At 35.7% G+C, this 27,528-nt stretch overlaps 2 protein-coding genes across 2 annotated transcripts; both read left to right on the forward strand.

The window, feature by feature from the left end:
• Positions 1-10,347: 10,347 nt before the first annotated feature.
• LOC145687437 (uncharacterized) lies at positions 10,348-21,554 on the forward strand. The gene is made up of 2 exons (XM_081760886.1): positions 10,348-10,690; positions 19,012-21,554. Exons 1-2 carry the CDS (start codon positions 10,348-10,350, stop codon positions 21,552-21,554), a joined length of 2,886 nt encoding a protein of 961 aa, XP_081617012.1.
• A 234-nt stretch (positions 21,555-21,788) lies between these two features.
• On the forward strand, positions 21,789-23,012 carry LOC145687438 (uncharacterized). The gene has a single exon (XM_081760888.1). The coding sequence runs from the start codon at positions 21,789-21,791 to the stop codon at positions 23,010-23,012; it is 1,224 nt and encodes a 407-aa protein (XP_081617014.1).
• Positions 23,013-27,528: the final 4,516 nt, after the last annotated feature.

The following is a 27,528-nucleotide window of genomic DNA, read 5'->3' on the forward strand; positions in this document are numbered from 1 at the left end:
TTATATTTCAAGGGCCAGCGGTACGAAAATTTGGTAAAAGGGTATATTTTGAGGAAATTTCTCAGCCCTCCCCTTGTCGCGCAAAAACTGTGGGTGATGGAGAAAAACGGATTGCACTTTCGAATTCAGATACCAAAGTTCCTTTATGATCAGATGTTTTCTTTCATGTGGCAAAAACCACGTTTACTAGTGAGCTATTGATTTATTGAATTGATATAAATTTATATTCTGGTGCAATTCCCGCTTCTGTATCACTATATGAACAGTGACATGAGACAAAAAATCTACTTTTTTAGGGAATTTCCCGCAAAATCCCTCCAGAATTTCCCTCTTATAAAAATGGCGGACATGGTGTACACATCATTGTAAAGTATGTTTCATTACAAATCCAATCATGTATAAACCTTGCTTATATTGTAATCCCCGTGGAAGTTACATGTGATTTTTCTGCACCTATTGTATATGGTAAAATGGACAGTACACATAGCATATATTTATAGAAATATCTTTATTTCTCAATGAAGAATGATGCGACTCGGATGAAACTTACAGGGTTTACTAAGTATATATCAAGCTAACCTAGAATATAATTTGTATGTTTATATGCCTAAGGATACCTGAGCTAGAGGTACAAAAATGAAGAAAAAGGGAAATTTTGGGGGAAATTTCCCGAAAATCCCTCTGTCACGGGAAAACTGTTCGTGATAGAGAAAAACGGATTGCAGATTCGAATTCAGCGGCCAAAGTTCCTTCAAGATCAGGTGTTTATTCTCATGTGGCAGAAAAAAGTTAAAATTTGTTGACTAGTGTTATGGTACTCGTATAGTGAATAGTATGACTCGTACATTACTTTTAATCCGCTTCATAAGAGTTCGCACATCTTCTTCTGTTATTTGATTGGCAGCTGCAGTCCACTTGCGACGAAAAATTTTCAAGTCAGCCGCCTTCCCTTTTGATGTTTTCAATGTTCTTTCAATGTAATGTCGGCGCAATATTTTTCAATTGGCCTAAGTTCAGGGCAATTTGGTGGATTTGCCTCTCTTCGAACTGCGACAATACCCCTTTCTTTATAACAATCAGTGGCTGCTTCAGGGAGTGAGAGGTAGCAAGATCTGGCCAAAAGAAACCAGAGTTACTGTGTGACATCACAAATGGATACAAACGTTTTTGTAAACATTCCTTCATATAAATTTCGCCGTTAATTGTCCCTGTTGTGATGAACGCCTTGCTTTTTTGTACCACATGAACAAATAGCTTGCCAAATCAAATATTTTTTGGGGTATTTGGATGCCTTCCGTTGTTTAAATTTATCCTGCACATCTCCCCTCTTCAGTGCCACGTAATACTCCTTTCTGGGAATTTGACTGAAATCAGCGACACAATAGGTTTCGTCGTCCATAATGCATCAGCCATATTGAGTAAGGTACTGACCATAGAGTTTTCTTGCTGTGGATTTTGCCGTCAGTTGTTGCTTTTCGTCTCGGTTATGTACCCTTTACACTTCGAAAGATCGTAAACTTCTCCTTGCTTTAATTCTGTGCACTGTAGATTGGGACGCTTTGGTCACACCAGCAACTGCTCTTTCCGATAAATTCGGATTCTGACGCAGCAATGCAGTAACCTTTTTCTCCAGCTTCGGTTGGCTAGTCCCTGGTTTTCTACCTGAGCCAGGTTTTCTTTCAAAAGTTAAATCTTGTGTGTACTTTTTAATTACATTTGCACAGTAGACCGAGGGTACTTTACTAGTTTGCTTAATTTATTTAAGGACATACCTGGATTTTCGAGGTATTTGTTCACAATTAGTTTTCGTTTTCCTAACTGACTCATCGTTCTTTACCACACCACGCGCACTTTACAACTGACAATCTATTCGTGAGTAAGATCGGCAGTCTGTCCTTGCTTATGCACAGTGCTGCCAATGTTCATCTTATATACTAGAAAATATGGCGGGAAGAAAGCGGCCAAGTTTTATCTGACTCATTCTTTATATCACACTGAGATAAACAACTTGACATAATGAAGATGCTATCATACGTAGTTTTCCAGAAAATCGTGAGAAATGAATTTTTATAAAGTTAAAATGTGCGTCGCTTGTTGCCAGTGTGATGCAATTGATAACTTTTATGCTGGAATAGTCTTATCATTATTATTATTTTTATTATTAATCGGTTATGTACTGTAAAATAAAAATATGAACCGTTAAGTGGTAGATTTTATCTGTTGTTTTTTTTATATCTTCTAACAGTAATAACAAACTGCTTGTAAATATTGTACGCAATGATTATCAAGAACAACGGCATATTAATATAAGGACTACTCTGCAGACTAGCAAAAAATGACAGATAAACAATAGTTGCAAAAAAAGTAACTAACTTGGGCACGTCAGGAGACATCCACATTGCGCATTATGTTTGCGAGAGTACAGGGACGCATTGAGACTCTAGCAAAGAGCGTGGTGTTATCATGTTCATTTGGCTAATTTTAATAAGGTGAGCCTGATGTACACAGTTGTTAAAGTCATATTATTACTCCAAGGGCCGTACGATGGAGGTATCAACGTTAATATTAATGGCACTAATGAGCACTTACTTGCTCTAACGGTTAACCTCATTTTTGAGATGATTCTTAGAAGTGGGCGTGTTGGCATGCAGTTAGAAGACCTATATCCATGATTTAAAAAGCACACGTTATCTGTGGAATACTAATGATTTGCGTCACTATCGAACACTAACGTAGCACTAGCGACGTTTAAAGTCGAAATTGGGGTCTGACATAAGTGTCTTATCAACTTCACGGACATTATACTTTCCTTGAATGAGAGAATTTTGCGCCCGGGAAATTTGCGCCCTACCACAAAAATAGGGAAAAATGCGCCCGCAATATATTTGCACTGGGATGTTTGCACCATACAATTCAACTTATTTTTGTATTATGTAAAGTAACTTCCACTCACACTTGAATTTGGCTTGTCTCTCATCGTCTCAGTAAGTTACTCCATCCGTTATAATATTCCGAACAAATCAAAAAAATGCAATTTTAGTTCACTAAAGGGCAATCCATACAAATACAATTTTTCATTATACTACACAATTTACAATAAAAGTATAAATAACTGATATATAATTATTTATTAATATAATCAAAGAGTATAATTTAATCTACAAAAGGCTGTTTGGCTCTACCCAGATATCTCTGTTCACAAACCTTGCGAGTTCTTTGACTTTTCAGGACACAAAATATAGAACAGAAAATGTAAAGTGAATGTCAAATAAGTTCAGTAATATTATCAAGAAAACTATGTACAATGTGTTTACTTGCTGGAATTACACTTCAAACACACAATTGCGTTCAGTCGTTCTTTCAGAAAAAATGTTTCGGGGGGCACACTTAGTATTCCGGAGGGGGGTCACTGCTGGTACCATTCTATTTATTATTATATTATAGACGTATTATTTTGGTCTCCTCCGAGGGGGCACTCTGAGAGTTCTGGGGAGGCCAGTGTTCCCCCAAAATCATCTCTGGAAGAAGCAGTGATTGCGTTGATCCGTTGTGTTATTTTGGCATATATTGAAGTTTATTCTCCCCTTATATAGCCACAATGAAAATAAATCACAAATGGCATATAACTATGGGGGGAGGATTGTTTATGCTGTAATGTCAGCCCCTCCGAGCAAATACGTAAGCTGGAATAGGTTCTTTTATTTTGCAGGGCTCAAACTTCCCGGTGGAGGTACATCGCAGGCGCAATTTTCCCTGTTCTTGAGGTAGGGCGCAAATTTCCCAGGCGCAAAATTCTCGACACCGTTCGAATGACATCGGAAGACTATATCTTTTTCAATACTTTTTTTTATATTCTTTTACTCGAGATTTCTTCATAGCTTCTTATTAAAATACTTACTAACATATCCTCATTTTATTGTCCTAACTAATCAATATGGGTATGTTGTCAGTAAAATATTTAGATTGATCGAGCCCCTGGTGTGTAACCACAGTATTTCATATCATCCCCCCATTAGAAATATTGGATAAACGAACCAATATATGTTGCCAATAAAATAGTTTAGAATGATTGAGCCCCAGGTAATTAAACACAGTATTTCGTGACAGACCCCCCTTCCTATTACCATATTCTAGCTACGTGCCTGACTCAGCTAATTCTTTACATTCTTTACCAAGCACACATTTTCTAAAGCGGAAAGTGCTCTCTAAATACCTAAGCTCATTATTTTCAGCAGATGTACAAATTGGTTAACATTCTATATCCATGAATGTTATATATGTCGATTACTGGAAACCGCTTCTCGCTATCTATTACCATATTTACTATATAATGATTAACGTTAAAACCGGAAGTGGTTGATTTGCACCGCTTCCGGTTTGAATATTACACTCATCAGGGAACTCGATTCTTAACTATTGACTCTGTACATCGTGGTCAAAATTGATGATAATCCATCAGATAGTTCTTGAGACTGTTTGTTTCACTGACGGACAGAATGAATATATGGCCATAGAGTTTTGATAAACTAAATTCGTTAATTAGTGATGATGGAACTAATACAAGAAAGGGAACCAAAAGTACCACCGGGAAAATTTTCGAACACAATATTGGCCATCGAAAACCCATATGTCCTGGGTTAGAATACCATAAATGAAAACCCTACCACTGAGTCATCAATCACCTGCTTATTAGTTTTATTAATTATTATATTAATATAAATTAATGAATGCCTGCTTATGCTAATTATTGAACAATTACATTGTATACTTCGTAAAATCAAAAATTATAAATTTGTATTTACTGTACATAGGTATGTTGACAATAAGCGAATGTTATTAGAAGACTATTAAAAGAGAATTTTAATTGCTGTCGGAAGTTGTTTAATGTATAACTTTTATGAAATAAAAAAATAAAAAAAGACGTATTTTGAATAATTTTTAAATTTTTTGCAGCTCTGAGGAACCTCGAGATATTAACCGATTTCGTTGAAATCTCGCAGACGTTGTTTTGAGGTCATGAGGCAAGTTTACCGCATTATCGGAAGTCGCTTCATCAAGTTTCGATTTTTTCGGCCCACCCTAATGTGTATGCATAGTAGTGTAAGATATTTATTTATTAATGCGATTAGGAATTGTGACTTAGAAAATAGTTATAATGGAGAATATTTGTGTTATTTCATCTACTTTAGATCGTTTAGTATAACCCCCCAGATTTTCTGAGAAATTGAACGAGTCGTTTATGCCATTTTTTAATAATTTTGAGGATGTTTCTATTCTTTATAACCTTCTTGATGTACAGAAACGTCATTCGCTGCCGTATTGTTTAGAAAATGGATCTTTTTTGTTAGCTTTACAATCAACCGCAGAATATGATAATCTTATGTATGTTCAGATTAAGAAGAAATTTATAGAGGCTTATCAGGATAATATAGTTTCACAAGTTTTGGAGCAAGAAATGAGAAATAGGAAAGAGTTAGATTCTGAATCTGTCTTATATTACATTTTTCATAAGTAGAAATTAATACTCGAGTACAATTTGAAGATGCCCTTGACCGCACAAATTAACTTGATAATGGATGAGTTATTGCCTTTGTTCTATTCTGTAGTCGTAAGAAAATTATATAAGACTGTTATGGAGTTAGCAAAGTTCTTAGGTTTAGAAGAAAGAATTAATTTTCTTGTTAGCATGCATAGTCAGCGATCGAAGTCCTTGGCAATAACAGACGAACATTATATATATATATATATATATATATATATATATATATATATATATATATATATATATATATATATATATATATATATCCTGTTTTTAATAATGCTATACGGCAAAAAGAAAATACTTTATATTTTAATACTCAGAACGTGAATGAAGTTGTCATTCAGCCTCAAGGAAAAATACCTTGATACCTCAGTTAGACGATATCAAAGTTCAACTTGAAGATTTCGTGCACCGGACTGCGGTAGCAAAAAATTTTCACCCACGCACAGGAAAGTCTGTGTGTATACAATCCTATGAGCTTTCGCGTTTGGAGCGTAGAAATTCATCCTTCGCCTCCTCTCATACGCAGCCTTTTGTTTCTGTTAATACAGTCAATGTAAATCAGAATGTTAAGTCGAATAGTAGGAATAGAGCAAACATTAATATGTGTAACAACATTAGAACTAGTAAGCGATATCATGTGTCTATTCATGTGAAGCTAATTTGCCTCATGTTAAAGTGTATATTGACAAGAAGCGGCGTTTATTTCTATTGGACTCAGGCAGCACAATCAGCATAATTTCTGGCAGCAGTTTAAGGGGGCAGACTACTAAATATTTTTGAAAACCTAATAATTTTTCTTTTGCCCGTTTTTCGTAAGTGGAAAGACGTAATAAAATGTAACTTACCACAATAATAGATAATATTATTCTACACCCAAAAATACGAATCGGAAGAATTTTTAGTGTTGCAATCCATAGAAATTACATTGTGACCATAGTTTGAATTACTCAAAAATCTAGGTAAAGGCAGCGACTAGAAAAACGAACTCAACGGTAATTGATGACTTATCATGCTGTCTATGTTCCTTGTTTACTACATTTTAAATAATATTTCTATTTATATTATAAACCTTACATAAAATATTAAAAAATAAATAAGTTACTACAAAATAAATAGAAACTACTGCCAGAAATTATACTGATTGTGCTGCCTCAGTCCAATAGAAATAAACGCCGCTTCTTGTCAATATATACTTTAACATAAGGCAAATTAGCTTCATATGAATAGACACATAATATCGCTTACTAGGTCTAATGTTGTTACGCATATTAATATTTCTATTTATTTTATAAACCTTACATAAATTATTAAAAAAATAAATAAGTCATTACAAAATAAATAGAAACATTATTTAAAAAGTAGTAAACAAGGAACATAGACAGCATGATAAGTCATCAGTTACCGTTGAATTCATTTTTCTAGTTGCTGCCTTTACCTAGATTTTTGAGTAATTCAAATTCTGGTCACACTGTAATTTCTATGGATGGCAACACTGAAAATTCTTCCGATTCCTTTTTTCGGGTGTAGAATAGTAAGTTACATTTTATTACGTCTTTCCACTTACGGAAAACGGGCAAAAGAAAAAATATTACTTTTTCAAAAATATTTAGTAGTCTGCAGCCTTAAGTAATAAGCATAAAATACTTAAAGGTACGATATTTATTCGTGGCGTCACTGCACATTCTAAGAAAGTAATGAAATCTCTTTAGTGAAATTTAAATTAGGAGGACAGTATTTTACGCATCCCTTTCGAGTGTATAAAGATTTTCCGTATAATAGTATAATTGGCCATGATTTCTTGAACAACTATCTTGCAATGGTTGATCACAATAAGAACTCTTTTAGTTTTGTTAAATTTGGTATTCCTCCAAGAGTTAAATTGCCGCCATACGTACCTTTGATGAAATTTCTAACCATATAGCGAAATTATATAAACCTCAATTTTTATTCGCTCGCTCTGTAGTTTTACCTCCAAATTCAAGTGCTCAGGTTACGTTGAAGAAAGTAAATGATCTTGCAGGTACTCGCAATCCACTTGTTTCTAATGAATTAGTAGATACGCAGGCATAAATTTTTGTGTGTAAATCAGTTGTGGACGAAGTTCATCGGATAATTTCTGTGATTAATCCTACTAAAAGTAAACTTTATTAAAAAAAAAATATGGTTTCTTCCGAATGTTATCAGTGATACCAACTTCAAGAAACAAAATTGCGCTAACAATAAGGTCAATCTAATCATGCAGTAGATACAAAATCTTTTGCTGAAGGTTAGATAAATACCGTGTAAATGATAACCCAGTAATGTTGCCACATCAACAACAGCAATTATATGACTTAGTAGAGGAATTTTATACTAGTTTTTCTTGGAATTAATTTGATTGTGGTTGCGCTAAGGGATATAAGCATAAAATTGAATTAGTAGACAATATTCCCGTCAATCGCCCGAAAATTGCCGTCCCATATCACCTACAGGATGAGATTAAAATACAAGTAGATATCTTATTGAAAAGGAAGATTATTGAGCCTAGTATTAGTTCTTATAATTCTCCGGTAATGTCTGTTAAAAAAGAATGGAGAGTATCGATTTCTAGAAGATGGGAGGTATATCAATAAAAAAATGGTTACAGACTCTTTTCCGGTTCCTCCTATCCAGGATATTTTGAAAAACTTCAGAGGACGCAAATATTAATGTTCTAGCGATGTTTTCGGAGCATTTTTTTAATATTCCCCGCACTGAAGAATCAAAACCTATTACAGCTATCTCGATTCCTGGCGTCGGATCGTACCATTTTAGTTTTCTGCCCCAGGGTGTTAAGCCATCTACTAGTGGTATGAATAGATTAGTGAAACTCACCTTAGAAGGTCTTCCACAAGATAAAATATTTGCATATGTTGATGATTATTTTTGATCTAGTGATAGTTTTGAAGAAAGGGGCAGTTAACTCGTATATTGCTTCAAAGAATAAAATAAATTTGTTTTAAGTTTTCCCCAGAAAAAAAAACAAAATTGGGATATTTTTAGATGTTTTATGTCACACTCTTAGTAAAGATGGTATGTCTATTTCGAAACGAATAATTAACTCCATTTGCAATTATCAAAGTTCCAAAACAAAGAAACAGGTCAAAAGTTCTTTAGGATTGGCTTCTTTTGTTCGTTCATATTTATCTAATTTCAGTCAATTGGCAGAAGCATTATTTTTTTTAAAAAAATATACCCCTTTTCGCTGCAAACAATCCCAAGAAACAGCATTCAATAATGTGAAGCAAGCCATCATTTCAGCTCCTTGTTTAATGAGATATAAGCCTGATTATCCTCTTTACCTCTATTTTGATGCCAGCAAAGTTGTGCTTTCTGGGCTAATCAAACAACCTCAAAATTCACCCGACCACACAAATCTAGTACCCATTAGTTATTGTAGTCATGAAACGTCTCCTAGTGAGAGAAAATTATATCCATACCATCTTGAATTACTAACGTTGCTGTATTATTTACGTTCATTTATATATTTTCTCTTGGGGCTTCATTTTTATTTGAAAACGGATTGTCACAGTTTACTTTAATTAAAGCAAACTAAGAATGTAACTAAATTTTACAGATCGTTAAGTGAAACTGAGTCGTATAATTTTACTATTTCACATATCAGTCGCTCCAGCAACATAGAAGCAGATGCTGTTTACGTTTTTCTAACCCCCTAGAGAATTGGAAATCAGAAAAAGAATAAGGAAGATCCGAAAATTTTGTTTACACAGAACACAATTCATTTTCAGTTTTAGATTAACCAGATCTGGCAACAGAGCAGCGTAAAGATCCGTTTATTATAAATATTTTTCTTGGTTGGAACAGAAATAAGATAGAAGACCTAAAATAGAACGTCAAGCCTATTTAAGATGGTGTTTTGTATAGAGAACAGAAAACTTCTCAAGGTACGAAATTTTTAGTTGCAGTCCTACTTCTTTGCGTTATAAAGTCTTTAATGCTTGTCATACGTTTGCATTGGGAACATCTCATTCTTGTTATCCTAAAACCTATGACAAGTTAGTAAAAACAGTGTATTTTCCCAACATGAAGAAATATATATATATATCAGAAATGTCGTGAGTGTACGACCTGTCAAGTATCAAAATCGAAAGTTGGTACTCTGTATGGTACATTGCTTACTTATCCCTAAGTTCCGCCCTTGTATCGCGTCCACATAGATGTAGGTGGGAATTATTCCACCAATAATATGTTAAATCATAAATGTTTTGTGCTAGTAGTAGACAGTTGTACTAGATACATAATTGCAGAGTCCCTTCCTAACGTGACAGCAACTTGGAATTTTCTATGAAATTGTATTAGACAAAGGCAGTGTGTTCACTAGTGAACTATTTAAAGAATTGTGTGCTATGATTGGTGCTAAGATGCGTTTTATAAATGTACATGGGTATTATAGTAATGGTGTTTGTAAAATTACTATTCGAAACAGAACAACGGTTAAAATCAGCTTTATGTGATAAAGATTTTGGAAAATGGATTGACTTATTACAACCCATAGATTTTCCGCTTAACGTCACCAAGAATTTATCTTCTCAAATTTCACCATTTGAATGTCTTTTTGGCTTTAAACCTAAGTTACTTCTTCAGGCAATCTTAAATACTCCGTGTTAATACGAAGATAAGGCCGCTCGTTTACAGCAATTACAAGAGATTAGGGACAAAAGGCAAGAAAATCTTTACAAACGTCATAAAACTGCGACATTTTTTTGAAAAGAAACACACAAAAGCTGCTTTTATAGAAGGATAAAAAGTTTGGTTATTTTATGCTACAAGGAAGAAAGGTCACGCCAAATCCAAATTCGTATTTTGTTAAGTATAAGGCCGCCCGAGGATCTTATAAGATACATAGCATAGCAGTCCAGAGATTGAAGAAGGTTTATGAGAAGGAAAACACGGAAGAGGAAGACCACCTTGAAGACTGTGGCCAAGAGATGCCTATCAACGTCGGCACGGAAGACCATACGACGAGAAAGAAGACCAGACGCGAAGGCCCTCAAGGTCCACCAACTGAAGAGATTTTTAACCCCAGGAGACAATGTTTAGAACAAGAAGTTTTCATCACTTCTCTTCATATAAGGATGTTGTTATTGCCGAAAATTTACCATGGTGGGCAACTATAGAAAAGAATTCCACAGAAGAAAACCAAAAATTTGCTTGCAACACTGCCATCAATCAGAAGATTGGTATTTATAAAGGTAACATAGTGAACATAAAAGGAGATGCCTTAGTGAATCCGACGATTGTAACCTTAACTCGTTTAGGTGTCGCAGATAAAGCTATTCAAGTAGCAGCTGGATCTGAATTTTTAGGAGAATGTTTGACCATATCATCATTGAAGCCAGGAGAAGCAAAAATTGCCAACGGTTATCGTTTGCCAGCTAATTATGTAATTATGGCATGTGGACCACGGAATTCAGACAAAAAGATTTAACGAGAGACTATAAAAATTAGTTTAAAGTGATGTTGGAGAATGATTTTCTACAATTGTACTACCTATTGTTTCTACTAGATCGTTCAAATTTCCGAAGTTATAAGCTGCCAAAATTGCTTTGGCTACAACAAGAATATTTTAAGAGGAACATCTAGATGACGTGGACCGTGTCGTATTTTCTGTTTCTTGACAAAAATATTGGGACATATATCAGCGATTACTCCCCATATATTTTCTCATTGATGAAGAACCTATTAGTCCGTCTGTCCGCACGTAACATCTATGTGGATTCCTTTTCTTGAATATTGGATTGTAGATAGGAACACCTTGTAGATAGATGATGAATTTTCAGCACTGACCATGCTTAGAAGTTAGTTTACATTGGTTTTGAATTGTGCATCCAAATCTACCGGTAGAACACTATGAAACTTGGAACACTTCGAAACTTGGATTACTTCTAAATATGGAACACGTTGGAATCTTTAAGAATTGTACCATTTTATTTGATTGGACCACGAACCTTGTAGATATTAAACCATGACTTTATCCATTCTGCTACGGAGAACTCCATGTACACGTTCACATACGTTTCCTTTAGCTACGTTGAAAGGTAACTTAATGGGATATTCCAAATTTGACTTGGTGGACCTGCCGTTAAGTTAGGACGTAAACCTCATGTAACTTAGTTACAATGTGCAAAATGAACTCTCCCTTGTTCACGACATTTTCTAAAGTAGTGCAATTTTTTTTTACTATTGTGTTAATTAAGTTACTTTTGATAGAACCATATGATAAAGTAGTGCCAAACCGCATGCATAATTGCCTGTTAGATAAATGGTTAATGTTAGTTACTACTACGTTGATGGTCCGAGCTTTGATGAAGGCCATTCTTATTATTTTCTTTGAGCTACGCTCATACTGTGCATTCCACAATTTCAATTTTGAAGTAATGTAGTCATAGCTAGTTTAATTCGAAATTATTTTCAAATATAATATTTGGTATTACATGCGTTTCTTTAACTTGCGATGTTTCAAACTTGATATTAAATCTTACAACCTTAATTTTTCTTTTTTCCCTATGGCATATCATCGTGAATGTTTCCACAACGACGACAGTCAGGCGTTAATAGAAAATTTAGTTCTTACTGTAATGTATGTATATGTATTTAAAAAGTTTGCCTCAGAAGAAAACGTACAGTGGACCGTATGATGCAACATTGACTCCTGGAGGAATTTGAAACGAATTTACTATACTTCTAAATTAACATCGGAACAATTCACTTTGGTGGTAAGACACTGAAAACATTCCAGGGAGGGAATGGGGTTACAAGCAAACAGCTAAAAGAATTCGAAAAATATTGGTGTCAAATTCATAGTTTTCTGATTCGAAGAGATGAAAAGTGGCTACCAGTTGGCACTTCTCACTTGTTTGTAGCCTGCATAAATGCAAAATTGTTTTAAAAGTATGTTTTACTTTCAAGTTTGATTGTTTAAAAAAACTTGTCCTTCAACTTTTATTTTCTAATTATTTTATATTCCTTGGTTATAATAACGTATTTTCTATTTATATTGTATTCTATGTCATACGTTCATTATGTACATTTTATGTCTTACATTTGAAGAGGGGTTATTAGAATTCAGAGCAGCAGGGACATACACAGGATGCATTTTTAGCAATCCAGAGCTCCTACCTCCACGAAACCATTACGTTTCTGTAAATTATATCTAATTTTAAAGATGATGAGGGACATTTTAGTAAAACATCCCCTCAATCGCTGAAATAAATTCCTGTCAAACTTTCGATCGCTGAAATAAATTCCTTACTACGCCCCTGCAAAGCAATGACGATTTTAGGGAATGATTAGATAGTAATGCCTCCCTGGAGAAACGACACTTTCCCAGAAGTCATTTCTCCAATAATTCCGAATGTGATATCAGTATTTTTGCATTATCACTTTCCAGTCTCAGTGTATTGAAAAGCACCGTAAAGAACTGTCCTGAAGTCTTCACTGGTTCTCCTTATGACCCCATGCCAATAGCGCCAACCTTGGACATATCCACATCTGAAATATCACCTTTTATGGCAGTGATCCCGAAACCTATCCACTCGACACAAATATAGGATATTTTCGATCCTTTTTCCTGTCACCCTCCCATTGTCAACTCCATGCAAACCAAGGCTTAATTTTTACTTACGCAGCACCCACAGTGTCACTTTTCATCTCTGCACATGAATTCGACACTAATATCGTGTATATTTGACAACTTTTACATGTCACCTTCACTTCCAGGTAGGTATAGTTTCAGTGTCTCGACCCCACAATATTCCAACCAAATTACTATCTGAAAATCAACTGAACGGATGATCTTTTTGGGCGAGGAATTCGTTAACTACCTTTTAAATATGAATGTACTTTCTTTTTCTTTTTTGGCTTTCAATGCTGAAGATTACCAAAGGGCTACACTTCATCTACACTATTGTGATATGAATATAGGTTTTAGTGGTTTAATTCACTGAATACTCGTTTAGATGTTGCTCTCGTCACAGGAAAAGTGAGATACTACTGTAAAAGAAAAATGAAATGAAATATTTAAGTTTTACGTCCCACGTTTATGCCGACTACGCTAAAGGAGCCAGTGATGGTGAGAAATGAATGAAATTGTGGAACTGAGAAAGTGGGAGGAAACGTGAGAAACCCGAGAAAACTCATGTAGAAGTTGTTTGTTCACAATAAAGTTCATTCGGCGCGAGCTGGAGTAGAAGCAAGGACCCCATGTACCATATATGAAGTTACAAAAGAATAGATGTTTAAACAAATACGGATACTACTATCAATGATAGTTATATAAGATCAAATTTTTAGTTATTTCAATCAATATTGCTCGTCATTATTGTTCGAAAACTTAAAGTTGTTACTGCAAGGATGCGATAAAACTTTTCGGTAGACTTCACAGCTCCTTCACAACTTCTTCATCTAAGGCTAAAGTAGTTGCATTTTGGACTTTGAGTAAAAAGTGTGAAGTTATATAAACACCTGCAAAGTGGAATTACGATGCTTAAATAGGCCCCTTTTTCTGGGGCCTCCCTCACCGCACTCCCGTTAGTTACGCCACTGTTCAGGGTGCATGTAGCAGTTTCCACGTTTTAGGAATATTTTCTAAAGTAGTACGAGCATTTTCCTTTTTTACTGCTGTGTGAATTGATTTGTATTTGCTAGAACTGTCGGCTAAAGGAGACAAAAGATCCTATACACAAACACAAATAATCTCTTTGGAAGCTCTAATGGAAAACGAAACGAATCGTCGTAAATGTTACGTATTTGAAGAGAAAAAGAGCAAAACATTGATTGCACAAACATACAATGGTATCATTTAGATGCAAATTTATAGCTTATAAAAGTTGATGGCTTGTTAGATTAGAGGTTAGTGAACCGGATTCTTCTGTTGGTGGTCCTAGATTTTAGTTTCGTCCGTTCTTGTTTCGTTTTTCTTTTAGCTACACTGAGTTTGTGCATTCCAGATCTTCAAGCAAGAACCAAATCTAATAGCAGTTAGTGATTTAAAAGTAGATGAAATTATTTCCAAATACGAGACATTATTACATGGTTGTCATTAGCTCACAAAACTCAACTTTGATATCAACTCTTGCAGCCTTCATTTAACTCATTTCCTGACGTATTTTGTTAGAAAATTCATGAATCGTGGCGGACAAAATCGCTCTACCAGTTAATGGTGACTGCTTTAAATGCACAGTATGATAATTAAATTTATCATATCTGTAGTTTGGTGTGGAGAAGAAAAAAAATCGAGCGAAATCTTTAAGAACAGTTCACGTTATGAATATAAACTACGCCAAAGATTATTGACTTACATCATCGTAAAAGAAATACGAATTAAATTTTGAAACAAAGAAAAATACTAACTTAGAGACTTGTAAGTGGAGGCAAAGAAATCTAACTTATACACACTAAAGGCAAAACAGTAAGCGCACAGAGATCGTGGATCTGTGGCCAATGCGCTCGCCAGTAACCTGGAGGTTTTCAGGTCGGAATCATGGTGTGAAATTTATCTTTCTTAATTTAGAAATTTGGTGGCGATTGTCGCGCGGTGACACAAGTTTGATTGTCTTAGGTAGGGATGCGCACGAGCGAGACATGCCTCGAATTTCGACTCGAATTCCAGTTGAGTTTCGAATCGAGACAGACTTTGTAAAATTCGAGACGAGTCGAGACAAACCTATTTCTCGACTCGAATTTTCGAGTCGATACACGAGTCGAGTCGAGACACCTCGTAAAAATCTCGACTCGACTCGAATGCCTCGAAAATCTATCTATAATTTTTACTACTTTTGAAGAAAATACTCACTTAGAAACATTCGACATGAGAATTTCGAAAACTGCAGGACTTGTCGTGTTCTAGTAGTACTGTGGTGAGTGTCTTCAACAAGTGGCGAAACCAAGGGAAAACGAAGTCCAAACGTTGAGGGATTGGGCGCCTCCCTCCTCATAACATATGTCGGACGTTGTAGGCTGAGCAGACTGGTAAAACAGGACAGGCAGCGAACTACGTCGGAACTAAGATTAGAGTTTAATGCTGGGCTAAGTACAAGTGAGTCTGAACTAGTGTTGTACGTATAATTTCCGGAAATTCCGAACCTGTTGGTTAAAAAAGTTTTTTTTTTCGATTTCTTTTCCGAAAAAAAATGAAACATTGAAAAAATATTTAAAAAATGTTTGTATTAGGTTAACTTTACTAGTAATGATATCCTTTTTTTCAAACGCGTGAAAAATATAAGTTCAAAATTTGGTAAATTTTAACCAAATTGCTTCTTAAGAGAAAGAGTAGTAGGCAAATTTCACTAATACTCATGCACTAAAACATATAATTACTATTATTTAATATTTATATATAGACACTTATATTAACTTTACGTACAAAATCCTGTATGTAAACAAATGCATGTTTTCTAGTGCGACAGATTATCTATTACAATCAAAATGAAAGTGACTATGTTTCTAATTTAATAACTCTTGAATCATCAGACCGACCTGGATAAAGTTTCCAACATAGATGAAGATCGGGATGGATTTATCATTTCAGTTTGAAGGTGCGACTTGAGGGAAGGGAAAAGGGGAAAATGACATATTAGTGTCGAATTCCCAATTTTCGAGGTCGTTGAAATGAACAATGACACTTCCGATACCATTTAAATTAAAATTCAGCCCCAAAATTTGGATGAGGGAAAAGATATATAAAAATATTGAAAATGACCGATATTAGTGTCGAATCGATAGTTTTCAGGGTTGCTAAGATGAACAGTGACACTTCCGCCCGTTTAAATCCAAATTCGGCCCCGCAACTTGCCGAAAGGGAGAATATATATATATATATATATATATATATATATATATATATATATATATATATATATATATATATATATATATATATATAAGTCATATTTCTGTCGGTACGCAACGGTACGGCATACTGGTACCTTTTAATGGTAGCGGGATATTTCCTTTTCTGTACTAAAAATAGGTTGACAAGAAACAAAAAAATACCAAATAATAAATGTATAGGTTTATTGAAAATCAGAGTTTTTTGTTTTTGTTTTCTTTTTTTCTTTCAGGAGAAAGAGCTTCAAATCTTTGTTCCTTCTTGAAGCCAGATAATAATATTTAGGGATCTTTCCGTCGCTGGTACGTCCTCGAGCTTCCATTTGTTCATTCCTTTTTTCGCACAGTAATATAAACCATAAAGGCTCTGAACCGACCAGTTTTTTTTTTTTTTTAACTGATGTCTCAAACGAAATTTGTCTGTCGCTAATTCAATGGCCATTACAGATGGAAAGTTGAGGTTGGAATTTCTGAGATAAATAAAACAATAAGGCAAAAGTGGACCGTGAGCAAAATACAGACTCTATCTCTCTCTTTCACAAATGGGCATTCAGTAAATGGAAATGTGCATTCAAGATGCAGCATTCAATTATCTATACAAGCCGGCTACAAGTCTTTTGATTTGGCCACGGGTGCTGCCCAAATGATTCTTTCCTCCAGCAATTTTACAAATTAGGATTTAGCTTCTTACGGGATGTGTAGCCTACCGAAGGACCACACAGATGTTATCGAAACTATTGTGTTTGGGATTATTTGTGTATTTAACAGTGTGTGTGCCTTTAGCTGGCAACAGTGTTCAAGTTGCTTAACGCTTTTCCATTGTTTGGGGAAGAGTGTGTGAATGTGGAGGCAGCAAGAGCATACAGTTTGGTGGACCATATATCATGGTAGAACATCATACAATATAGCACAAACAGTAAGCCATCGTATTACAAACATTTACAACTAAAGACCTTGTGAATATGTTTATTCTCGTGCATTATTTTTCTGTGCAAACTGAAGGTGTAATCATTAAATACAATGAATTTATATTGGGTTGCATTCATGTGGTGTACGAATCAAGCCTTACAGTCCACTAGTATGAACATCGTTTTTAGCATTGTCATTGTACTTGAGTGAAGTTACAAATATATACATTCATATTGTACATTTGGTCCTATCCGGGCCACATGAGTGCAAAGATTTCTGAGAAATGTACTGTGCTATTGTGAAGAGAAATGTGTTTGTGTCGGCCTATATGTGGTGCTATCACGTACGTTGGACAATAATCACGTTTTTTGTGTAGGCGGACAGCTGTTGTACCAGGACCAGGCTTCTGGGGTATATTTCATAGGTAAAAAAAGAAAACAAAAAGAAAAACATCATCATCAGGTCAGTAGTTTTTTATTCTTCATATTTCTGCGTAGCATTTAATCATGAGTGAATCACACCAGCGTCTTTTAAGGCAAAGATCTGCATACAGAGGCCAGTTAACCAGAATAAACACTTTTGTTCAGGCCTTTGATCCAAATGAAGGCAATATAGAAGAAATACGTGCACGCTTAAAACATCTAAATAACGTTTGGTCAAAGTTGCAGGAGGTGCAAGATACTATTGAAATTGATCAAATCGAACCCGAAGCGGAAGCAGTTAACGCTCGTGCAGAAATTGAAAATGTGTATTTTTCTTTAGAGGCTCAAATGCAAGCACTTGTTTTAAAGCATGGAAATAAAGAATCAGCTGTTAATAATAGCACTAGCAGTAGCGCACAAGTTAAATTGCCGGTCATACAGTTGCCTGCATTTGACGGGAACTGTAAACATTGGTTATCATATAAGGACACTTTTATATCTCTTATTCACGAGAATAAAGACATTTCCACAGTACAGAAGTTTCAGTACCTCCGAACTTCTCTTAAGGACGAAGCGTTAAACCTAATTGAAAATTTACCAATTACCGAAACAAATTATTCAGTAGCATGGCAATTACTCGTTGACAGGTATTCAAATAAAAAGCTAATTGCTTCTTCTTACATTCACGAAATACTACAAATCAAGCCAGTGTATAAAGAAAATGTAAGTGAACTTCGCGCCTTTATAAATACAGCTACTAGCAATATAAATGCGCTACAAGCACTTGAGCCAAACGTAAACCCCACAGACGTAATTTTGACCTAACACTTTGTATCAAAATTAGACGCAACTACTAGAAAGTCATGGGAGCTTCAAAATACGAATTCTAATTTTCCTGCTTTATCAGAATTCTTTTCGTTTCTCGAGAAACGTTGTCAGGTGCTTGAGAACATGAGAACTAGTATTGATGGTGTGAAGCAGGGTAGTAGCGTCCAAAATAAGCAAGCAAAAAGTATTCAGTCATCAAAGATTTATTTATCAACATTTTCAAATGCATGTGAATTTTGTAATAGCCAGCATCCCTTATATTCTTGTTCGTCTTTTGTGAATGCGTCACACAGCCAAAAATTAGACTGCATTCGTAAAAATAAATTATGCATGAATTGTTTGAAAAGTAATCATTTTTTTTTAAGAATTGTAAATCGAGAGGTTGTAAAAGGTGTTCCAAAAAGCACAATACATTATTGCATGTAAACGTAACAAAAGACAAATCAGTGCGGTTTCCAAGTGTAAGCAGTGCCGTGATTCAAGAGCGTAGTAACAACTCAGATTCCAGTGAAAAAATAGGGCAAGTGTCATATTGTGCATTAAAGGCTAGGCCTAACGCAAGAGTGTTGTTATCTACTGCAATAGTAAAAGTAAGGGATAACAAGGGAAATTTGGTTCCTTGTCGCGCGCTTCTAGACAGTGCTAGTCAGACCAATTTCATAACAGAGAATTTGGTGCAACAATTGAACATCAAACGGTATAGAGAGTATACTCCAATTCAAGGTATAAATCAAGCAATTTCTAATACAAAGTACTCTGTAGACATTTGTGTCCATTCATGTGTTAACACATTTTCATTGAATATAAGTTGTTCAGTTCTCCCTCACATTACAAGTAAACTACCGGAAGAAAGAATTAATTATGACGATTGGAACATTCCCAAGGACATTGTTCTAGCAGATCCCACTTTTAATACGCCTGGAGACACAGATATTATTTTAGGTGCGGGAGTATTCTACATAATTATGAAGTCAGGACACAAAACGCGGCCAGGTGATTTTCCAGTGCTTCAGGAGACAGAATTGGGATGGATCGTGGCAGGACGCATTCCTCAAGAACGTGACCCCCATATTCCATTAACAACATGTTTTGTGAAGACAAACATAGATCTACAGCAACAACTTCAAAAATTCTGGGAACTAGAAGAAACTACTGTTACACCTAGATCAAGCGAAGAGCTTGCATGTGAGCGACATTTCGTTCAGAATACAACAAGAGATCATACAGGGCGTTTCATTGTACGATTGCCTTTGCTTGAAGACCGTACAGTTTTAGGCGATTCTTATCAGCAGGCATTGGTTAGATTAAAGCAATTGGAAAGAAGATTCGATCAACACCCGGACTTTGAAGCTAAATATACGGAATTCATGCAAGAATATGAAGATCTTGGTCACATGGTAAGGATAGATGAGAGTAAAAAGGAGGACGTCAGCGTTGCATACTATTTGCCACATCATGCAGTTTTTAAGCCCACAAGCTCTACAACAAAGCTCTGTGTAGTGTTTGATGCTTCAGCAAAATCTGACAGCGGAAAAAGCCTCAACGACATTCTCTTAGTTGGTCCTACAATACAGCAAGATTTGTTTTATATCATTTTGCGCTTTAGAACTCATTCGGTGGTATTCACTGCAGATATCGCTAAGATGTATCGCATGGTAAATGTTCATCCAGAAGACACGCCATTACAACGTATATTGTGGAGAAGATCTAGAAATGATCCGATTCAAGTTTTTGAGTTGAAAACACTAACGTATGGTACGGTATGTGCTTCGTTTGTGGCCACAAGATGCCTACAGCAATTAGCAGACGAAGAAGAGCATAATTACCCTGTAGCAGCAGAAATATTACGTCGAGATTTCTATATTGACGATGTTTGTAGTGGCATGAGCAACGTACAGCAAGCTCTAGAGGTCCAGAAGCAATTGATAGAGTTACTGGGAAAGGGAGGTTTTATACTTAGGAAATGGAGTTCGAATGATCCAAGGTTATTGGAATCCATCTCGCCAGAGCTTCGAGAAGTGCAGCGTCCAATCCAGTTCCTTGAGGGCCAAGGCGTCAAGGCATTAGGATTGTCATGGCATCCAGACAAGGATATATTTCTCGTTGAAAGCAAGACGTCACCAATGAAGGTTCAAGAGTGCATTACTAAACGCCAGATTGCTTCCATCATTGCCACTATATTCGATCCATTAGGAATAATTTCACCAGTTGTCATTTCATACAAAATATTTTTGCAAGAATTGTGGCGGCAAAAGGTTCAATGGGACGACAATATACCAATGGAATTAGCAAAGAAATGGACTCAATTGTACAAGCAACTTCCATTAATCAATCAGATTAAATTCGACAGATATGTACTCGTTGAAGGAAACATAGCGGAGATTCAGATCCATGGTTTTTCAGATGCTTCTCAAAGAGCATATGGAGCTTGTATTTATATGCGATCGATCAATCAACAGGGAGAAATATCAGTCAAGTTATTATGTGCTAAATCACGTGTGGCTCCAGTCAAGAAAATCACTCTCCCACGTCTGGAGTTATGCGCAGCAGTTGTTTTGGCAAAATTAGTTCACAAGATTTTACCAATTTTAAAATTGAACATAAGTAGCGTCCATTTATGGACCGACTCCCAAATCGTGTTGGCATGGCTAGCTTCTCCGTGCAACAAATGGAAACCTTTCGTGGCCAACAGAGTAGCTCAAATTCAAGACTTAACTGACATTAGCTGTTGGAAATATGTAACTTCTTCAGACAACCCTGGAGATTTGATTTCAAGAGGAATAGATGCAGTTTCCATAAAGGACAATTCATTATGGTGGCACGGTCCACAATGGCTTTCTAGTTTAGAATCTAATTGGTCAGTCACAAGTAAGGATTCACTGCAACCAGATCAAGTTCCAGAGAGTAAGGGAACCATAACATTGACAGTCACTTTAGACAATTGGTGCAATGAAACCATAACAAGATTCTCAAAATTGTAAAGGTTAGTTAGGACAATAGCATATTGTAGACGTTTTGTTCATAACATCAGACACAAGCAAAACAAACTAATAGAAGGTCTTTTAGTACAAGAACTCCACACAGCGCTCCATGTTTGCATCAAATGGACACAAGAAATTGGATTTCACAGCGAATTACAGTATCTTCGTAATGGAAACATTGTTTCGTCAAGAAGTAAATTGAACAATTTACATCCATTTTTAGATAGTGAAGGCATGATCCGAGTTGGAGGAAGATTGGAGAATAGTCAGCTTCCGTTTGACGCCAAACATCAAATAGTTCTGCCTTCAAATCAACACTTAACAAAACTTATAGTTGAAGCAGAACACTTAAGATTACTTCATGCTGGACCCCAATTATTAATATCATCACTACGCCAGAAATATTGGATCATCAGGTGCAAACAGGTAGTAAAACAAGTGATCCATCATTGCTTCACGTGTTTCAAGTTAAAGGCCAGTGGTTCAAAACAACTTATGGAACAGTTGCCAGCAGCTCGTGTGCAGCAAGCCAGACCATTCCTAAACGTAGGCGTGGACTACGCTGGAGCGTTTTATATAAAATCAGGAGCAGTTAGAAATAGATCTGTACGTAAGGCATATGTTGCATTATTTGTTTGTTTATCCACCAAGGCAATACATCTGGAATTGGTAACAGATCCTAGTGCGCAGTCATTCATAGCAGCTTTACGCAGATTCATAGCCAGACGAGGAAGATGTCTCAATATATACAGCGACAATGGCACAAATTTCGTTGGAGCCAACAACGAATTGAAAGAATTGTATCAGCTGTTTTCATCAGATCCTTTTAGTTCTCAAGTTCATGATTTTACATCGACCGAAGGAATTCAGTGGCACTTCATACCACCAAATTCGCCGCATTTTGGAGGACTATGGGAAGCCGGTATAAAATCAATGAAATACCATCTAGTTCGTATTACAAAGGGTGCAGTGTTAACATATGAAGAGTTTGCAACATTACTCACACAGATTGAGGCCTGCCTCAACTCTCGACCACTTACAGTGCTATCAAGTGAGCCTAACGACATCAGTGTTCTCACTCCTGGACATTTTTTAATTGGAGAAGCACTTACAGCTTTACCAGAGCCTAACCTCACCGATCTACCACACAACCGCTTATCTCGTTGGCAGAAGATACAACAACTAAAACAACACATTTGGAAGAGATGGTCCCGAGATTATTTACATGGTCTTCAACAACGCTCTAAGACAACTTCACCGCAACACAATCTCAATGTCGGAGATGTAGTTTTGCTGATTGAAGACAACGTTCCTGCATTGCAGTGGAAATTGGGCATCATTGAAAAAGTGTTCCCAGGAAAGGATTTCTTAGTTCGTGTAGTGATGGTTCGTACTACAACTGGAACATATAAACGTTCCATCAACAAACTAGTTGCATTACCATATAACAAGGATTAGAATTGAGATTTGAGTAATAAAAAATAAGTACATTTCTTCAAGTTTTGTGTTTGTTTCGTTTTTTATATGTATAATTTTGTTTTATTTGGTCAGACCTTAGCTGACCAACAGGGGGGAGTATGTTTGGGATTATTTGTGTATTTAACAGTGTGTGTGCCTTTAGCTGGCAACAGTGTTCAAGTTGCTTAACGCTTTTCTATTGTTTGGGGAAGAGTGTGTGAATGTGGAGGCAGCAAGAGCATACAGTTTGGTGGACCATATGTCATGGTAGAACATCATACAATATAGCACAAACAGTAAGCCATCGTATTACAAACATTTACAACTAAAGACCTTGTGAATATGTTTATTCTCGTGCATTATTTTTGTGTGCAAACTGAAGGTGTAATCATTAAATAAAGTGAATTTATATTGGGTTGCATTCATGTGGTGTACGAATCAAGCCTTACAGTCCACTAGTATGAACATCGTTTTTAGCATTGTCATTGTACTTGAGTGAAGTTACAAATATATACATTCATATTGTACATATTGTGCTATTGTTTCTTTGTATGCTTTAACAGAAACTTCTTTGGATATCGAAGCCCGCTCACTTTCGTTACTTGTGGACACGTTGAGAAAAGCAATTTAGTAAACCAAGCTTTCTGTCTTAAATCTTAGTTTTTTTTTTTTTTTTTTTAATCGCATTGAGACGCAAATTCAAATCGTCGCGCTTTCGAGTTCTGCTTAATTACAGGTGGAAAAGATTGAAGTTCCGACCACAGCAGCTGAAGAGATCGTGTGAACCAGAACATTTTGAAGCGGCTTCGGTTTCGGGGACAGTAAAACGTCGTGGGATGAATTTTCAGCAATGAAATATCTTTCATTTAGTTAGTCGTGTGATTTGTTGCGTGGTGTTGCAGACAAGAAATCTGTAAATATTTTCGAATTATGATAATTTGGTTGAATCTTAAACGTACGTATAAGTGTATAGTGTGTAGAGGAACGTCGACTAGTTATCCCCAGATATGACAAAAAAATATAGTCGCTTTTTTAAAATTGCAAAGGGCCATGTGAGTACATTTCTTATCCTATGAACCATGTTTTAAAATATTATGCTGTCTTTTCGTAATCTACGTTGCTGTCCGGAATAGGCTATAAAATGTAGATATTTCAACAGATACGAACGCAGGAGATGTAATTTGGGGGTCCGGATCCCCCGAAATCCTGATTTTTGTGCAAATTTAGTATAATTCTAGGTGCAAGTTTACAAATTTTAATATACTTTATCCTCAAATTGAACTTGAACCCTCCCGAATACCTTTGACCCTTCCGAAGTAAATAAGGGGTGCGGTGTCTCAGTGGTAGAGCGTTCACCTCCGGTGCTTTGGGTCCCTGCTTCGATCCCAGCTAGCGCCGTGTGGACTTTGTGGTGGACAAACACCACGCTCGTGCGTTTTTTTGGGGGATTCTCAAGTTTCCTTCCACTTTCTTCATTCCAAAATTTCATTCATTTCTCATTATCACCGTCTCCTTTAGCCTAACCGGCATAAACGTGGGTCGTAAAACTAAAGATTTCATTTCATTTTTCTTCCGAAAAAAATGCTGAGTACTTGCATATATTTCAATTATCTTTTATGAAAATGCTGTTCTACTCAAAAGTGCACGGTTTGAAGTCTGAACATTGTGACGCTGGGTCCAAAAATATGGTTACATTGCCCTTTATTGAAGGAATTTAAAGGGTTATTTTGAATTAACGTGCATTTTACAAGACATTTTTCTCCCTTGGCTTGCCACAAGCTAGCAACAGAGAAAGGAAATACGCAAAATGGGTCCAAAAATATGGTTACATTGCTCTTTATTGAAGGAACTGAAAAGGTTATTTTGGATTAATGTGCATTTTACAATACATTTTTCTCTCTTGGCTTGCCAGAAGCTAGCAACAAAGACAGGAAATACGCAAAACTTTTGAAGGTGACTGATGTTGCTTTTACTGCGCAAATTTCGTAGGAAGTTTACTTGTTGAAGGTTTTACTTACTCACCAACAGGATACACCATCACGATTTTGACAACGTGACCCCGCATTAATGTGCGGAAATTGGTTAAATAGTTAAGGATCAATGGATAAATTTAGAAATCATGTCATTGAATTCTTCCGGTGGCGACTGTTCACGCCGTCCACGTGTGTACATGTGTATCATGCCATGTATCCTGGGTGGGACCCTTGGTAAGAGCCAATCAGAATGCAAAAGAGCAATAAGTTTCTGTATTTTTGGATCTGACGCAAAAGGATGAACTAACTGATACGAGGCCTGAGTGTGTCCTTCGAAAATAATAAAAAGGGACCTCAAGGTCTTAAAAATTTCATTCGGAGCTTCGGAGATTCGAGAGACGAGATTCGAGACGCAGCTTGTGAGCTGACAATCATCGTCAAAGTTTCTAAGAGTTACAAGACTACTCCTTTAAGGTATGTATGAGCATGTGTTGCATCAGTAATTTCAAGTTCAGAGATGTCATGCAGTACTATAAAATGTTCTGTCTACCCACAGTAAAACTTTCAAGACTAAGAAGTATTGTCGCATACTTGCATTTTATCCTTCATCTTCTCCAACGAATTTGCCTGAATATTTTTATTGTTAAAACAATCTATACTAAACTGTTTATTACAAAACACATGATCCAATGATATAAATTACTCTTGTTAAATTACTCTAATTCTATGTTGTTGTATATTACCATTTTAAGCATGTAATAAACTTAAATAATTACAAATTATGTTGTCATTCCCCTAGATTAATCCACTTTTCCCATAAAAATCATGGTGTAATTTAATTATATTTCTTTTGAGACAACGGCTAAATTATAGCGTGAGCAGTTCTCCAGGAATGTGGAATTTAACGAGCTAAGCAAACGGAAAGAGACCTGCGCATCGTCACAACATTGGGAGCTAATTGTGTTTTATATTGTGCTCATTATTATTATTATTATTATTATTATTATTATTATTATTATTATTATTATTATTATTATTATTATTATTATTATTATTACCCTGAAAGGTATGCAACCAACCAATTCACATATTCAATCCTTTAATATATTTATCGCTGCTCAAACTTACTCACTTGTGGAGTATATGTGTGTATGCGTAAATAAGATCATATCTCTTTTTGTGTTATTCGAAAAACATACAAATAATAAAGACGGAGGATTTTACCAGAGATCTGAAAACTAAAAAAGTAAAATTAAAACCTGTTGCTTTAAGTATTTTTCCTGTTAGCAAAATACATTGTGTATATATGCTACAAACATGTTACAGTAAGTAAGATTACTAGCATCACACGAAGAAATAGCTTTTAAATTATATTTTCGGGTTCTTGCTATTTACGAACAAATTATTTTTTATTAATGGCTTCAAAATTTTTGGGAAATTTTACCGATCTCGATAAAATTTTCAACATAGATGAGGTTCGGGATGGTTTTTATAATTTTACTTTGAAGGTGCAACTTGAGGGAAACGGAGAGGGGAAAATGACAGATATTTGTGTCGAATCGATAGTTGTCGGTGTCGCTGAGATGAACAGTGATACTTCCGGCCGTTTAAATCCAAATTCAGTTCCATTAGTACTCTAAGGAAGAATGGTGGCATGTAAAAATTACGGATATTAGTGCCGAACTCGTAGTTTTGGGTCTCCATAAATTCATTGGTCACAGATTTGGTGCTCTTTATACCCAAATTGAAACGTATTCATCCCATGCGAAGAGCAGATGTTCTGCTAGTCAGTAATAATAACGAACGGAAGTTTCACATATTCAACCCTTTAATATATTTCTCGCTTCTCAAATGTACTCACTTGTGCTGTATATGTGTGTATATGTAAATAAGATCCTCTCTCTTTTTAAGTTATTCGAAAAATATACAAAGAATAAAGAGGGATTTTACCAGAAATCAGAAAACTAAAAAGTAGAATTAAATCTTGTTGCTTTAAGTATTTTTCCGTTAGCGAAATACATTGTATATACAGTAGGACGTCGATAATCGGAACGTCAAAAATCCGAACGCGGTCGCTAGAAGCTTTTTACATTTTGTCTTAATATAACGCTAGCGATAAACAAACAATAGTGTGTCCGTCGACGTTGTGTGAAGTCAGTGTTTTTACAAAAGTTCGTTCATACGAAATTGTTTGTCATACATATTTTTATTTTTTTATTTTCCCTTAGGCCTATACGTTTTAAGTGTGACTTACAAGATCAGTGTAATTTATTGTACTGGCAAGTTCTTCAGAAACATTAAATGTAAGAAGCCTTTCGTACGGTATTGTAATTACTGTATGTACTGAATAACCACTGTGTCGATATAAGAACATACCGTACAGTATATGTAAGCCCAAAACGCATTTTCTTGTTCATTTTCGAAAATCGGAACTATCTGTGGTCCCAATTAGTTCGGATTTTCGACTTCCTACTGTATATGCGGCAGAGATGTTATAGCAAGTAAGATGACTAGCATCAGACCAAGAAATAGTTTCTAAATTA

This window comes from Thermobia domestica, chromosome 6 (assembly GCF_964235325.1).
Source record: "Thermobia domestica chromosome 6, izTheDome1.hap1.1, whole genome shotgun sequence".
Lineage (NCBI taxonomy): Eukaryota > Metazoa > Arthropoda > Insecta > Zygentoma > Lepismatidae > Thermobia > Thermobia domestica.

What these genes read in the sequence shown, in the direction of transcription:
- LOC145687437 (XM_081760886.1), top strand. Translation starts at nt 10,348, where the DNA reads ATGCTACAAGGAAGAAAGGTCACGCCAAATCCAAATTCGTATTTTGTT. An exon ending in ATTGCCGAAAATTTACCATG is followed by an intron (nt 10,691 to 19,011) that starts GTGGGCAACTAT and finishes ACGTAACAAAAG; the next exon opens with ACAAATCAGTGCGGTTTCCA.
- LOC145687438 (XM_081760888.1), top strand. Translation starts at nt 21,789, where the DNA reads ATGATCCGAGTTGGAGGAAGATTGGAGAATAGTCAGCTTCCGTTTGAC.